This window comes from Etheostoma spectabile, chromosome 15 (genome assembly GCF_008692095.1).
Source record: "Etheostoma spectabile isolate EspeVRDwgs_2016 chromosome 15, UIUC_Espe_1.0, whole genome shotgun sequence".
In the NCBI taxonomy this organism is placed as follows: Eukaryota; Metazoa; Chordata; class Actinopteri; order Perciformes; family Percidae; genus Etheostoma; species Etheostoma spectabile.
The window spans coordinates 3170544-3184175 of NC_045747.1; the positions used below are offsets into that span (position 1 = coordinate 3170544).

The 13632-nt window shown below is 40.4% G+C and overlaps 1 protein-coding gene across 1 annotated transcript; it reads left to right on the top strand.

Moving 5' to 3' along the window:
- The first annotated feature begins 840 nt into the window (after positions 1–840).
- Positions 841–13218, top strand: LOC116702733 (extracellular serine/threonine protein kinase FAM20C). The gene is made up of 11 exons (XM_032537097.1): positions 841–975; positions 3558–4082; positions 5626–5813; positions 8123–8201; positions 8375–8467; positions 8687–8802; positions 9427–9607; positions 11109–11218; positions 11421–11502; positions 11662–11721; positions 12942–13218. Exons 2-11 carry the CDS (start codon positions 3559–3561, stop codon positions 13213–13215), a joined length of 1707 nt encoding a protein of 568 aa, XP_032392988.1. The 5' UTR covers positions 841–975; position 3558; the 3' UTR covers positions 13216–13218.
- The last annotated feature ends 414 nt before the right edge of the window (positions 13219–13632 follow it).

Consider the following 13632-nt stretch of genomic DNA (forward strand, 5'->3'; position numbering starts at 1 on the left):
GGGGGAGGGGGGGGTTGTGTTTGTGTTTGTGTGTTTATATTTTAATCTCATTTGTGACATTTAACAGTTGTTCACATGTAATGAAACACTCTCAGAGGCCGCATATAATGCCACAGCATATTGCTCAAGGTTTGAAAACAATATCAGCCTGCTCTACTGGGACCTGCTGCATAATGCATCCTCTCTCAGAGCTGAGTTAGCTAATTAACAGAAAACATTGAGTCGGCTAATTAGCAGTGTGCAAAAGAACAATTTCTCAACCCTCAGAGGACAGAAAATACTAAAAGTCAGAGAGGAGTTAAAGTCATAGCAGGATATATAATGAATGATTTATGATAAAAGGAGCGAGGGAGAAAAGAAGAGGGGACAGGTTCAAAGTAAGACAAAAAGAGAGGCTGTGTTAAAGAGATGAATATTGGATTTGAGTTACCTTTGGACAGAGCCTGGCTAACAGTTTCCAGTCTTTATGCTAAGCTAAGCTAACCAGTTAACTGCTTCTTATGTATTGTACAGTCAGGAGAGTGGTACTAAATCTCATCTGATTCTAGGCGAGAAAACAAATGACAATGGTTTCCAAAATGTAAACGTATTGCTTTAGAGATAGGAAGTTTAAGGTGATATTTCAAAAAGAAAGAGTCAGTTATATTATGTTGGCCCTCTGTACATGACTGCTGTGTGGCACTGCCATAATCAGCCAGCCTGCATTGATCCAGGCAGACTAAAAGATCATTTGGCACTACATTGTGATTCCCTTTCTCTTAACTTTGGGTCACGTAGACACAGGTCACTCCAACCGCAACATGCCAGTCCTCATACGTCTGTTTGGATTGCAGTGACCGCATGATAAACCACAACCAATCTTCCCTGGAATGAACAGGACAAAAAAAGGGGTAGAAATGTCACAAACTCTGAATGTCTACCTCATTAACAGAGGAAGAGGAGAGGAATACAGAGAGGTCTTCAAGGGAAAGAGATGTAAGTAATTCCTCCAGCCTGATGGTCCACACAGGGAATTTGGGAGCAGTGAGTTGTTCAATAATGTATTGATTTTCTTAGTGAGCTCTTCTTTTTTTGAGTATTTGATGTAAATGATTAGGAAGTAAGTAAGTAGGGTGTGAATGTATGTATGAGGGCCTGTCCCTCTGTCCATTTACCTGTCTGTCTGTCACCATGAACAATCCTCACTGATAACACACACTCACTCAGAACACACTGAGAGTAAAAACACTATAGCATCAAACACCAATTCAGAAATTACAAACTTTCTCATCTTTACAGTTTGAACACTTTGAGTGACTTCACGCTACTCAATAGTTTCTTTATAGAAAAGATATAGATTTTATGTAATATGCCATTTTTTTACGTCAGGTAAACAAGAAGGAATGAAAATCATCAGTTTGCTTTATAGTATGTTGTCTCCAGTAATTTATAGAATTACTGAAAAAAAAAAACTAAAGGTACATAAAAGTAACAAAGAGTAGTGTGACTAATGCTGCCTCTCTCAAGTTTTCTTCCTCACATTGGATGTCTGCATCATCTCTAAATACTAATGAATGTGGTGTTTCCATTGCTTTCACCTACATTACTTTCTGAAAAACCGTAAGAATGCAGTTTTACTAGAATAGAATAGAATGCCTTTATTGTCATTATACACAAGTACACAGTACTTGTGCAACGAGATTAAAGCAATCCCTTTACAGCGTTGACACAAAAAATATAAGAATATAAGATAACAGTATAAAATATCAAAAATCAAAAATATAAAGTTAAAGATATAAAGTGTAGGTAGTGCAGAGAAAAAAGAGAGGGGCGGGGGGTGCTGGCGCACAGTCCTGAGTCCAGAGAGCAAATAAAACTGTATACATATATAAATAAGCTTGAATACACATTGTGTAAACATAGATAAGTGTTAACAATTAATAGATAATATTGCACAGTGATGAAATGAAATGATTAAGTACTAATATTAAATAAATAAATATTGCACAGTAATGGAAAGGTTAATGTATTAAATATTGCACTGTATGAAATGAAATTACTACAGTAAAGATATAGTGTATAGCTGTGCATGTAACCTCAGACATCTTACCTGGACATATTGGTATCTTTGCTCTTATCTCAGTGAGGGTTGGTCATAGTCTTTGGCGGCACTGAGCCTGTTTTTGAGACGTGTGTCAAGAGTCGTGTTGCTTGGAATGAGTTTTGCAGGAGATGTGAACTGTTTAGCTCAGGTGACTGTTGATAGTGCAGACTGTAGTTAGAGTTTTGCACGTGTGACTTCAGTTGTGCCCAATGTTGTTTAGCAATCGGAAAAAAAACTGTAATCAGTGGAGTGTTTACTCTTCTAAGTGTTTGGTTGTGTGTGTGTGTGTGTGTGTGTGTGTGTGTGTGTGTGTGTGTGTGTGTGTGTGTGTGTGTCTCTCTGTCTCTATGAAAAACTGCTCCTATCAAACACATTGTTGATCTAACGTTGCCTTAGGTACAGAGTGTGGAGAGTTGCATGTACTGAATGATTAAAGTCAAGATGATAAAGGGAAACTGCTTTCTTTTAGAGATTCATTAAAGTTGTATATTGTTCCATGTGAGCGTCTAGTTTACTAGAGTTATAAACGTCCCATGAGGTCTCCATTATGTTTACAGTAAACTTAAGGGGCCAAATCAGGTGTTTAACGGCTACTGAATGTCTTTAAAAGTGTAGATGCGTTGCAGATACGTTGGATATAGTCTACAGACTTCGATGATCTTCTGACCTGACATTTCTGGTGGATTGAAATGTCGCCACAACTATTTGATTGCTTGTCATTAAATTGCTTGGACATTAACCCTCTGAGGTCTAAGGATATTATAGATATTGTCTTGAATATAATATTAGTTGGCCCTGACTCAGAAATATTTCTCAAATCTCTAATGAAAACATACCCACACTTTGTTTTCATTGTTTTGGTGTTTGAGAGAGTTTTCAAAAGTCTTGGTAAGTCTATGTGAATAAAATAGTAAATAAATGTCTACAATTAAATTTTGAAATATCTTTTGTGTAGGAGTGTTGTCAAGCATCATTTGGACTCGCCGGTGCGTCTTTTGCCCTCAGAGGGTTAATGGCTCCCGCTGAGAGAAATGTTAGAAGTTTGGTGATTCCACAACTTTTCAAAGCATCATTATCAGGTCACTTTCAACCATCCAATACTTTGGTTAATGACCAAATACCTGAAACCTGGCTGTAGTCCTCTTATCCATTTAATACTGTATGGCCAGTACTGTGCGAGTTGTATCATCAAGCGCCAAGTGGTAGTCGATACAAGTTAATACAGAAACCTTTGTGAGCAATTCAGTTACTTCAAAGTAATACTTCTTATTCATCAGTTGTTTTTTTTATTGCGTCTACTTTTCTAAGTGTGTATGAGTGGAATGCAATGATCAGAAAATGTTTCATCATGATAGTGTTTGAAGGATTGGCAGGGCTCCAAGGATTGTCTGGATTTTAAATGTCTCTCTCTCTCTCTCTCTCTCTCTCTCTCTCTCTCTCTCTCTCTCTCTGTTACTACCTCTCTTTCCTCCAGCATGGTACGACAGAACCTGGGTCGATCCACTCGCTCCATCTATCTGGTTCTGGCGTGTCTGTCTCTTGCTCTCCACCTCCTCCTGGCATTTTTTTGTCTCTCTATCCTCCAGACAGTCTGTGTCCCTCCCACCTCCTCCTCTTACTCCATTCCACGAACAGATACTCAGCAGCGCCAGTCCATCTCACACTCCTCTTCAGCTGTCTCCTCTTCACATAACCTGCCATCGACCTCCCACAATGAGGAGCAACACAAACTCAATGTCAACACCTTACACCGCAAAGCGAAAGACTCAATCAGTGATGCCACTGAGAGGGAAAAGAAACTGATTGGAGTTGGAAAAGAGATTCAAAAGGTCAAAGGCCATTCTAAGCTGGAGGCGTTGTTCAAGCATCCGCTGTACAACCTGCCACGTCCGGAGCTGCAGGACAATGATTGGCTGCTGAGGGTGAAGACAAATGATTCAAGTGATAGAGGAAGTGAGGAAGAGGAGAGCGAAGATGCCAACGATGATGACAGTCAGTGGTAGGTGAAACACAACAAGAAATGAATAATATATCAAACAACAACAGGCTTGGAAAAAAGCATGTCCACTGTTCTTCTGTATTACAGTGAACGTCCTTTAGATTATGCAATAACATTGATTTTTGAATTAGTAGTTCTTTGCAAGGCTGGGGAATTGGGTTGAGTTCTAAGTCTTCCACACTAAAATGTTATCAAAATGTGAGTATTTAAGGTTTTGGCTTGCTTTACAGATGAGATCATAAGCCTCTTTTTAGCCATCTTAGTGGCATGGCTCTGTGGATGGATGTCAGTTTGTCATTCGGTCCACCACTGGATTGTAAATGTAAATGTGCTGTATTTATATATAGTGCTTTTCTAGTCTTAACGACTACTCAAAGCGCTTTTACATCATACAGGAGACATTCACCATTCACACACATTCATACACTGTGGCCAAGGCTGCCGTACAAGGTGCCACCTGCTCATCAGATAAACACTCACACACATTCACACTCCGATGCGCAGCATCGGGGGCAACTCGGGGTTCAGTGTCTTGCCCAAGGAGAGCCACAGCCGCCCCTGCTGTCATGACATTTGGCCAAACATTCAACTTTGGTGAACCCCTGAATGATTAGCAATTCCGAACATTTAAGTCCAACATTTTGTTGTATAACTGCAAAACTAATGGCCTTCCCATAGCTTGCAAACACACTAAATAAGATAGTAGACAGTACTTCGTTGTATGTGCTACTTAAAAAAAGTTAGTATTCAAACATGCTGAACTAAAAGGGTGGTCAGCATTTTAGCATTGTCATTGTTAGCATGTTTGTTTGCTAATGTTAACATTTAGCTTACATATTGATGTGCCTATAAATAGACTCAGAAAGCAAGCATGGATGTATCGACTATATGGAACAACATACCATATTACTGTTGTTCCACAGTTTCATTATAATTGCAAAGCTATGTATTCTGTGTTTCTTTAACTCTTAACACACGTCTCAAAACACTATGAACAGTCTTCACTGAGGTAACACACACACTGTTACATTGACACACAGAGAGTAAAAACGCTAGCATCAAACACCAATACAGAAATTACAAAATTTCTCATCTTTGCAGTTTGAATAATTTGAGTGACTTCACACTACTCAATAGTTTTTTTTAAAGAAAAGATATAGATTTTATAACACACCAGTTTTCATGTCAGGTAAACAAGAAGGAATTGTCATTGTTAGCATGTTTGTTTGCTAATGTTAGCATTTAGCTTATGCATTGATATAAAATAGCCTAAAAATAGCCTCAAAAAAGCAAGCAGGACAATATGGAACAACATACTGTATTACTGTTGTCCCACAGTTTCATTAAAAATTGCAAAGCTGTAATGTGTTGCTTTAGTTGCTAAAGTGTTGCTTTTCATAGAACATTCTTCACTTCACAACACCTATCAGTCATCCTGAAACTAGTCCTAGTCATCCTGAAACAAACCCTGTGACTTTCAGCTTGACTGTAACCTTAACGGGCCAGCTGTGCCTATTTATCACCTCCACTTCCTCCCCCAAAGGCAGAGTGCCAGTGAAGAGGAAGAAGAGGAAGACTACGACAAAATCACTTTGACGAGCGATGTGGAGACCCACCCTCCCTGGCTACGGTTCCACCTGGGCATCACTCGCTGGGAACTGTACAACAGGAAGGATCCCAATCTGGCCCAGCTGACTCACTATTTGGCAACGCAACGTGTCCTCGGTGCTGGTGAGCAAATGAGGGCGACGGGGCTGACAGTGTACAGAGAGAAGCAAAGACAGGGCCAGGGAAGTCTAACAGAAACAAAAGGGTGATGTTAGATGAGGGTGCACACACTGTGAAGAAGGTGAAGGATTACCAGTTCTATATATTAGATATCATTTCTCTCTCTTTAATCTTTTTGCTCCCAAAAAATGCTTCCTGAAGAGTCAGTCAGAGAGAATTGCTTGCCACTGGCACACAAAATGCTACAGACAATGATTCTTGAAATAGTATCCATGTTCTGCCAAAACCCGCACCTGTACTTGTGTGAAAGCACTTCATTTAGTCATTAACACATTGAAGATCTGGATCTGTATTTGCCACCATATTTATGATGTGATTGAGAAGGATTTGAAACAAAGCAGACTGTGGAGCCAGTTTTTATAAGGGGTGTCTTACTAGATTTAATATGCATACTAGTTAAATTAGATTGTATTAGACTATAACCCCTGTTTTTTTCATTTTCAGTGCCAATATCCCCATGTTTAGCTTGGTTTTACACATTTTGTTGCCTCGGTGGGTCCAATGCAGCCGAGATAAAACACGGCACTTCAAACGGTACACTTCAGAGCTCAACATTGCTCAATACCCTCAAATGTCATTTAGAAACTGACCTTATCTTCACCCTGAATTGTCCTACAATATATACTCGTCTTTATTTACTTAACTGTATTTACTAAACTTTGATTTACAAGTGCTAAGGTTTGATTTAAGTAAGGTCTTTCAGATACCTCTTGATGCAATTACACAGTCACAACCAGGCTGCTATCTCATTTGAACTCTAACCCCTTTATGCAAACATGCTCCTGAGCCAGTGGCAACACAGTAAAGACTAAAATCTTCACTCTGTGAATACAGTAAACTGTGCCAAAGTTCATATTTCAAACAGTGAGGATTACATTTTTAGAAACGCATACACACATTCACACAAAGTTACACATATCACAAAGCACATTTACTCCGAATAAAAAAACAGGGGGATTCAGCCCATTGTTTTATGACCCACATATTCTTTCAATCCCAAAGTGAAAGTTTGAATAACGTGGGAAAGCAAAATAAGAGGTGGCATGTGTTCTGTGCCAAACATTTATTGTGTGTGTGCATTGTGAATATCTGTATTACATTTACTGTGTGCGGATTCACCCGGGTTTAAGAGGCTGTTTGTGCTGTTGGTGTGGTGAAACATCCTCACACTCATAAAACCAAGTCAAGGTTAAGAAAAAAGCATCTTAGAAAATATAGATAATCTTGAATCTGCACATTTTTTTTTTTTTTTTGCTGTAGGCTCAAAAAAATAATCCTCCCACAACTTTACGTTTACTCCATACCCACACGCACACGCACACACACACACTGACCCGAGTGCCTGCATCCCCCACATACACACACACACACAGGCAAATGATTACCCTTGCATTAACACATACACATTTTGTGTTTAATCATCTCAGACGTCCCGTCTGCAGCACGCCGCACAATGAATAATGCATTGAGACGGTGCAGATTAGGCACTAATCTCAGCTACAGGCTGACTTTTCTTTCATGTTTAACACGCGCCACAGTGAATATATCATTAAACATTTAAGTTCAGATTCCTTTAATCAAAGTTATAAACAGGTACTATGAATAAATATGAGATGATTCGATTTACATCTCAGGATTTATATCTTTTGAATTATTTACTGGACTTGCTCCTAGAAGCATAAGCATGCACCAACCAACGCAGTCTCATCTTCTGAATGTCTGCCCAGTTGTGTGAGTTGAGGATGAGTTGGCGTAAGCCTTATTTTTGGATAAGAGACTCCAAATGTAGTTTGGTGTCTAATTTACAGATCTCAGTGTTGCAAAAAGGAAACGAGTTGACTATTTGAAGCTAGCTAATGATACACTAAGTTCATTGTTTATGATTTGCTGGGGTGTAACTGCTACCAAACATTTACCAAAGAGACATTCAAGAAGACAACCCAGATGTTTTTACATGAAGAAAATGCATTATGGGAGCATACAACTACTAAAAATGCATCCATGGAACTGATTAAATCAATTACATAAAGAATTTTATCCAGCATATTGCAGTAATGTAACCTTGCACATCCTAACCCAAATGGAGGGTCTAGTAACAGTTTGTGGTTTAACTATATGATAGGCCACCATGTCCATGTAGAGAAACAGGTTTACTGCACTGCATTAAATATATACACAGTGCAGTACTCAAATAACCCTTACATGTACTGTATCTTTAAAAAATAGTTGAATATGTCATGCATATCTTTCAGTTCAGAAGACAGGAGGCACCCAGCTCAAACTGCTCATGTCGTTCCCAAACTACGGAAAAGCTCTGCTGAAACCCATGAGGTAAGACTCCACTGTCCTGATACTGAAAACTGGACTAAATGTGGCAGTGTTTGTGTTGCTCCGGTTCAGTTAAATCACAACTAGAGGTCACATTTTTCATGAAACAACGCAACACACATGAGACCAACATAAAGCCTCATGCATTCCTGTCTATTTGTGATTTTGTTGCACAGACAATCCAGAGACGCCGAGACGGATGCAAACCTCTTCTACTTCTCAGACTTTGAAAGACACAATGCAGAGATTGCTGCCTTTCACCTTGACAGGTACAGAGCCTTTACACTCTGTCAGCAGGAAGCAGGGGTCCTGCTGGGTACACAGAGCATTCTGTATCCACCAAGGCACTGGGGATGCGAGTAAAGTGTAAATTAAAAAGAATTTTAGTGTTTTGCTCTTCTACTTCTTTCTCATTCCATTTTCCAGCTCAGTCCTTTATTTTTCTCTCTGTCCTTACTCCTTTGTCTGTATCTTTCTTTTTTTGTCAGATTGTTGGGCTTTAACAGGATCCCTCCGGTGGTTGGTCGACTCATTAATGTCACCTCGGAGATCCGGGAGATTACCACTGAGAAAAGGCTGTCTAGGACCTTCTTCACTTCCCCTGGTATGTGTGGCCATGCATTTAGGACAGTATGTATCCACGCCTACACCCACCTGCACTGCTTAGTAACACCAAGCTTTACTAGGACACCAGTGTGGACTCGACAAATTTGCTGAATTGAGCCTCGACTTGATAAAATCAATAAAGATATGCAACTCACCTTAGACTTTATCACCAATGAAACATGACAATGACATGTGGACTTAAGTCTTTTGACTTGAAAATACCTTCCCCCAAGCCCAAAGATGAAAGTATATTATTTGAAAGCTGTTCCAATCAATTCATTTCCCTTTATTTCCTGAATCTACAAACATTAACAGTATTCATATTTGGTCTTTTGCATCATAGGGCCACAAGGTAACACAAAAAAGCACAACCCTATTGGGGAATGAAACTGATGCATTTGTAAGCAACTGTTATGTTAACACCATCTCTTACACACACACACACACACACACACACACACACACACACACACACACACACACACACACACACACACACACACACACACACACACAATTTGGTCTTAAGTCTTGACTGTCTTGACTTTGAATTTGACTTGGTACTTGGAAACAAAGACTTGATACTTACTTTGTGACTTGATCCCAACTCTCCACACTCCAGTGGGGAACGTGTGCTTTTATGGCCAGTGTGAGTACTACTGTTCGTCAGAGCACCCAGTGTGCGGTCAGCCACATGCGCTGGAGGTTTCCCTGGCCGCCATGCTGCCTGACCTCTCCATAGCTCGCCGCAGATCCTGGAGGTCACCATGGAGACGCTCCTACAGCCGCTCCAAGCTAGCAAAGTGGGTAAACTCTTAGATATTTTTTGAAAATATTTTTTGTTGTACTGCACATTGCTGCAGCTCCTCTTTTCACCCTGTGTGTTGAGCTCTCTGCTTTAGCTACAGAGTGAGACATCTCACTTCTGTTCTATCTTTCTTGGGAGTTGCACGTGTGCAGTAGCTAGGTAGGGACTACTAGCCAGTCAGAAGCAGGGCGTGCCACGCTAGCAGCTAGACTAGCATTATAATGTGTGTCACAAAGGAGCAGTTTGTGAACAGTGTTTTCTCTAGAAGATGATAAGTCCATTTGGGGTGGACTTTGAGCTTTTTGCACAAAAATGTATATATATAACACATTAAAGGAAAGGGAAAAGCTAAAAACACATAATGAGCACTTTAAAATAAAGACGAGTGTATGTATAATCATGAGTCTTCACTGCCCCCTGGTGGTCAATATGAAGAAATGCAACATAGCATTAAATATGACACACTAGTTAGTTTAATCAATTAAGATGGCAATACTATCACTCATCATTAGTGTAATTACTACAAGCAATCAGAGTACTGTCAGTACTTTCTTACGCTCCCCTGTGGAATGAAACAGAATTCAGAGGCCTCTGGATCACAACAAAGCAAAAGTGAATTAAGTTAAAATAGATTTTTATTAAAGCTGGAGAAAACCAATAGATCGGGCCACAGTAGTAGAGTCCTCCTGTTTACTGTAAGAACATTATGCACAGAGTATCATAATCGCTGTCCAAGGTTCTGATCGTGGGACCCCTGGGTCGGGTTGCAGGAGCTCTCCGAGGCGCTCAGACTGATATGCAGGATTTGATCTAACTGATTTAGCAACTAGTGATAATGTTACCTGTGTCATTTTTGGTCACCATTCTGGCATTCTGTCTTATTTTTTTGGGCGGCTGTGGCTCAGGAGGTAGAGCGAGTCGTACTTTAATCACAAGGTTTGTGGATTGATCCCCGGCTCCCCCTGACCTGTCCACATGTTAAAGTGTCCTTGAACAAGACACTGAATCCCAGCGCTTGTATGTATGAATGTGTGCATATATGGGTGAATGAGAGGCAAATTGTAAAGGCTTTGTATGGTTAGGTAGAAAGGGGCACTATAAATGCAGTCCATTTACCATGTATATCAGGCTGTGGCTCCGTAACCAACCTGAGCTTATTTGAATTGTCAGTTCCACCAAAAGACACTGACCCCTGAATATAGATTCAGTATCTTCACCCAAATAACTTGTAAACTCAACAAGAAAGTGACAGAAGGCAATCAGAAAATCTCAGAAAGGTTGAATAAATTCCAGTAAGAGGAATTTTAGTTAGCATGGGCCGTATTAGCCACCATGGCTGAGTAGATGAGGGGATAAAAAAGGCAAGAAATTCTTTTTAACACAACAAAAGGAACAAAAAATAACCCTTACATTCAAACTAAAATGATTTATTATAAATGAATGTTGTGGCCGATTGGTATCCATTTTCTTCTACCTAACGTCACTGTTGTTTCCAGGTGGGAGAAGGACCCGGCCTACTGTGACACAGTGAAACAGACGCCTCCTTACAACCACGGCAACAGACTGCTGGGTGTCATAGACATGGCTGTGCTGGACTTCATCATGAGTCAGTCTCTATATGTTAAACTCCACCCGGTAGTCAGTCAGTTTGCAACTTAAGGGGGACTTATAGGCAGTGTAATGGGGGTCACTGACCTCTACTGTATGTGTTGCCATAGTGTCATTATGTTTTTATATGTCTTTTTGACATTTCTACAAATATGTCTCTCACATAGTCTAAATCAACATGAATGTTTTTTCATTCAAAGGCAACATGGACAGACATCACTATGAGACCTTTGACAACTTCGGCAATGAGACTTTTCTGCTGCATCTGGATAACGGACGGGCGTGAGTACCATGAACATCAGCAGCTGATAACGGTGTTGTTATAGTAGAAGTAACAACACGTATTTTAAAACAATTTATGTGGGACTTGTTAACTGCCCAAAAACTACGATTTTATTTATACTTTCTTACGGCTGAAATATTGTTGATAATGTTTTCCAGGTTTGGGCGTCACTCTCGGGATGAGCCCTCTATTCTCACTCCTTTGAAACAGTGTTGCAGGTAAAACAAAAGACAAAAATGTCTTGAAAAGAAAGGATGGGCAGAGATGGGGACTCAAGTTTGAGACTCAGACTCGGGTCTCATTTAAGTCACACACACAGTGACTTCAGACTTGACTTGAAACTCGTCCTCAAAAGACTTCAGACTCGACTCAGACTCGAGATGCGGGACTCGTGAACAATCATTATTTTTAGGAATCGTTGGTGAGTTGAATGTTATAAGCCTTCAATGAGTAACGTATAACGCACCACCTACATAAAGTATAATACGTGACGTATCTGCTTCGAGCGGTCACACGCGCGAGAGGACGACACCGGCAGCTGCTGTGTCTTCATCAGAAGCTTTGACTTTAAAAACTTCATATAACAAGGCCCAAACTCGGCGCCTGGACGCAGTGGCCACGGGTTTGGCTTCGATCTGCGGCCCTGTGCTGCATGTCATAACCCCCCTCTGTCTCCCCTTTCATGTCTTAGCTGTCCTTTCAAAAATAAAGGCCCAAAATGCCAACAAAATAATCTTAAAGGTGCCCTGCTACACAAAATCCTTGTACTTGTATTTTTAAAAATATGTTAGGTCCATATGTGTTAGTGTTATGTTGTGAATGTGAAAATGAACTGCTACCTCCTCTGTCAGCTCTAGCCACTACTATTTATGAGCTAGCCCAGTTGCGCTGGGTAAAGGATGCTGATAGCTAGGCTCTCATTGGTTAGCTGTTAGCCAATCAGAGTCCAGCAGCTTAGATCGTTGAATATTAATGAGAACTGGCACAAATCAAGCCTTCCTGCAGGCTTTCTATACCACGCTAGAATGGCTTGAAACAAGGTGACCAAGTTACAGAGTCCATGGTAGAACTTCAGACATTACCACAAAGTTATGAAATACGTGTGACAGGGCTCCATTAAAAAAAAAAATTAAAAAGGCCCAAACAAAAGAAGCGCTGAATGCTAAATGAGTGGACTCTAGCTCAAAGAGTTAGCATCTCTGAGGATGGGTGAAATAAATTGTGAGAAAGTAGCCAAGACCATGTCATTCAAGAGTGGATAAAGTTGCAAGATGTAGTAAACATTTAATTTAGTAATCGTATCGACATGTAGTATCGACATGTATGCAACTGAAGGACCTAGAGAGGGGTGAGGAAACCTAAATGCTATTGCAAAACTCTGGATTATTTGGGTGTCAGCATTTCAATTGATTTGGCTCTTCACTCGCTCACTTCATAGGATCCGTCTCTCCACCCTCCTACGCTTGCGTCTCCTGTCCCTCCCTGGCTTCCGTCTGAGTGATGTCATGCGGGAGTCCTTGGTCCAGGATCCTCTGGCAGGCGTGGCCCCCCTCCTCTCTGAACCGCACATCTATGCTTTGGACCGGCGCCTTGAAACCGTCCTACAGGCGGTGCAGGCCTGTCAGGAACACCACACAGATGTTATTTACAACGACTTGGAAGGTTACGATCAAGATATGATCAACAGCCTGACTGAGGAAACACTCAAATAAATTCCATATTTCTCTCTTATATCTGCGTGAATATGTGTCACATAGCCTGCTTATGAATGCATGATGGCGTTAAGGTCAAAGCTGGGGAATAAAAAAAAAAAACGTTTCACAGAAAAATGTGAAAAGTCAAAATAACATTAAAACCATTGTCTTTCTTGTGCCTTTGATCATCTGGGGCCCCCTCCGAATGCATTAGATTAGGGGCCAGACCGCCGAATTGGGAACCACTCTTATAGGTCACACAGGATGGAAGAAAAAATAGAATTTAAGATGTGTAAAAACAGGATGACGTAGTGTTACACACTCCGATTATTTTGGCATCCAGAGCACAAAAGTAAGGCAAAAGTGCATGTCTTTGCAATTTCAAATTTATCCAGTGTTTATGCTAATACAGTTTTTCTCAATTGCTAAAACAGA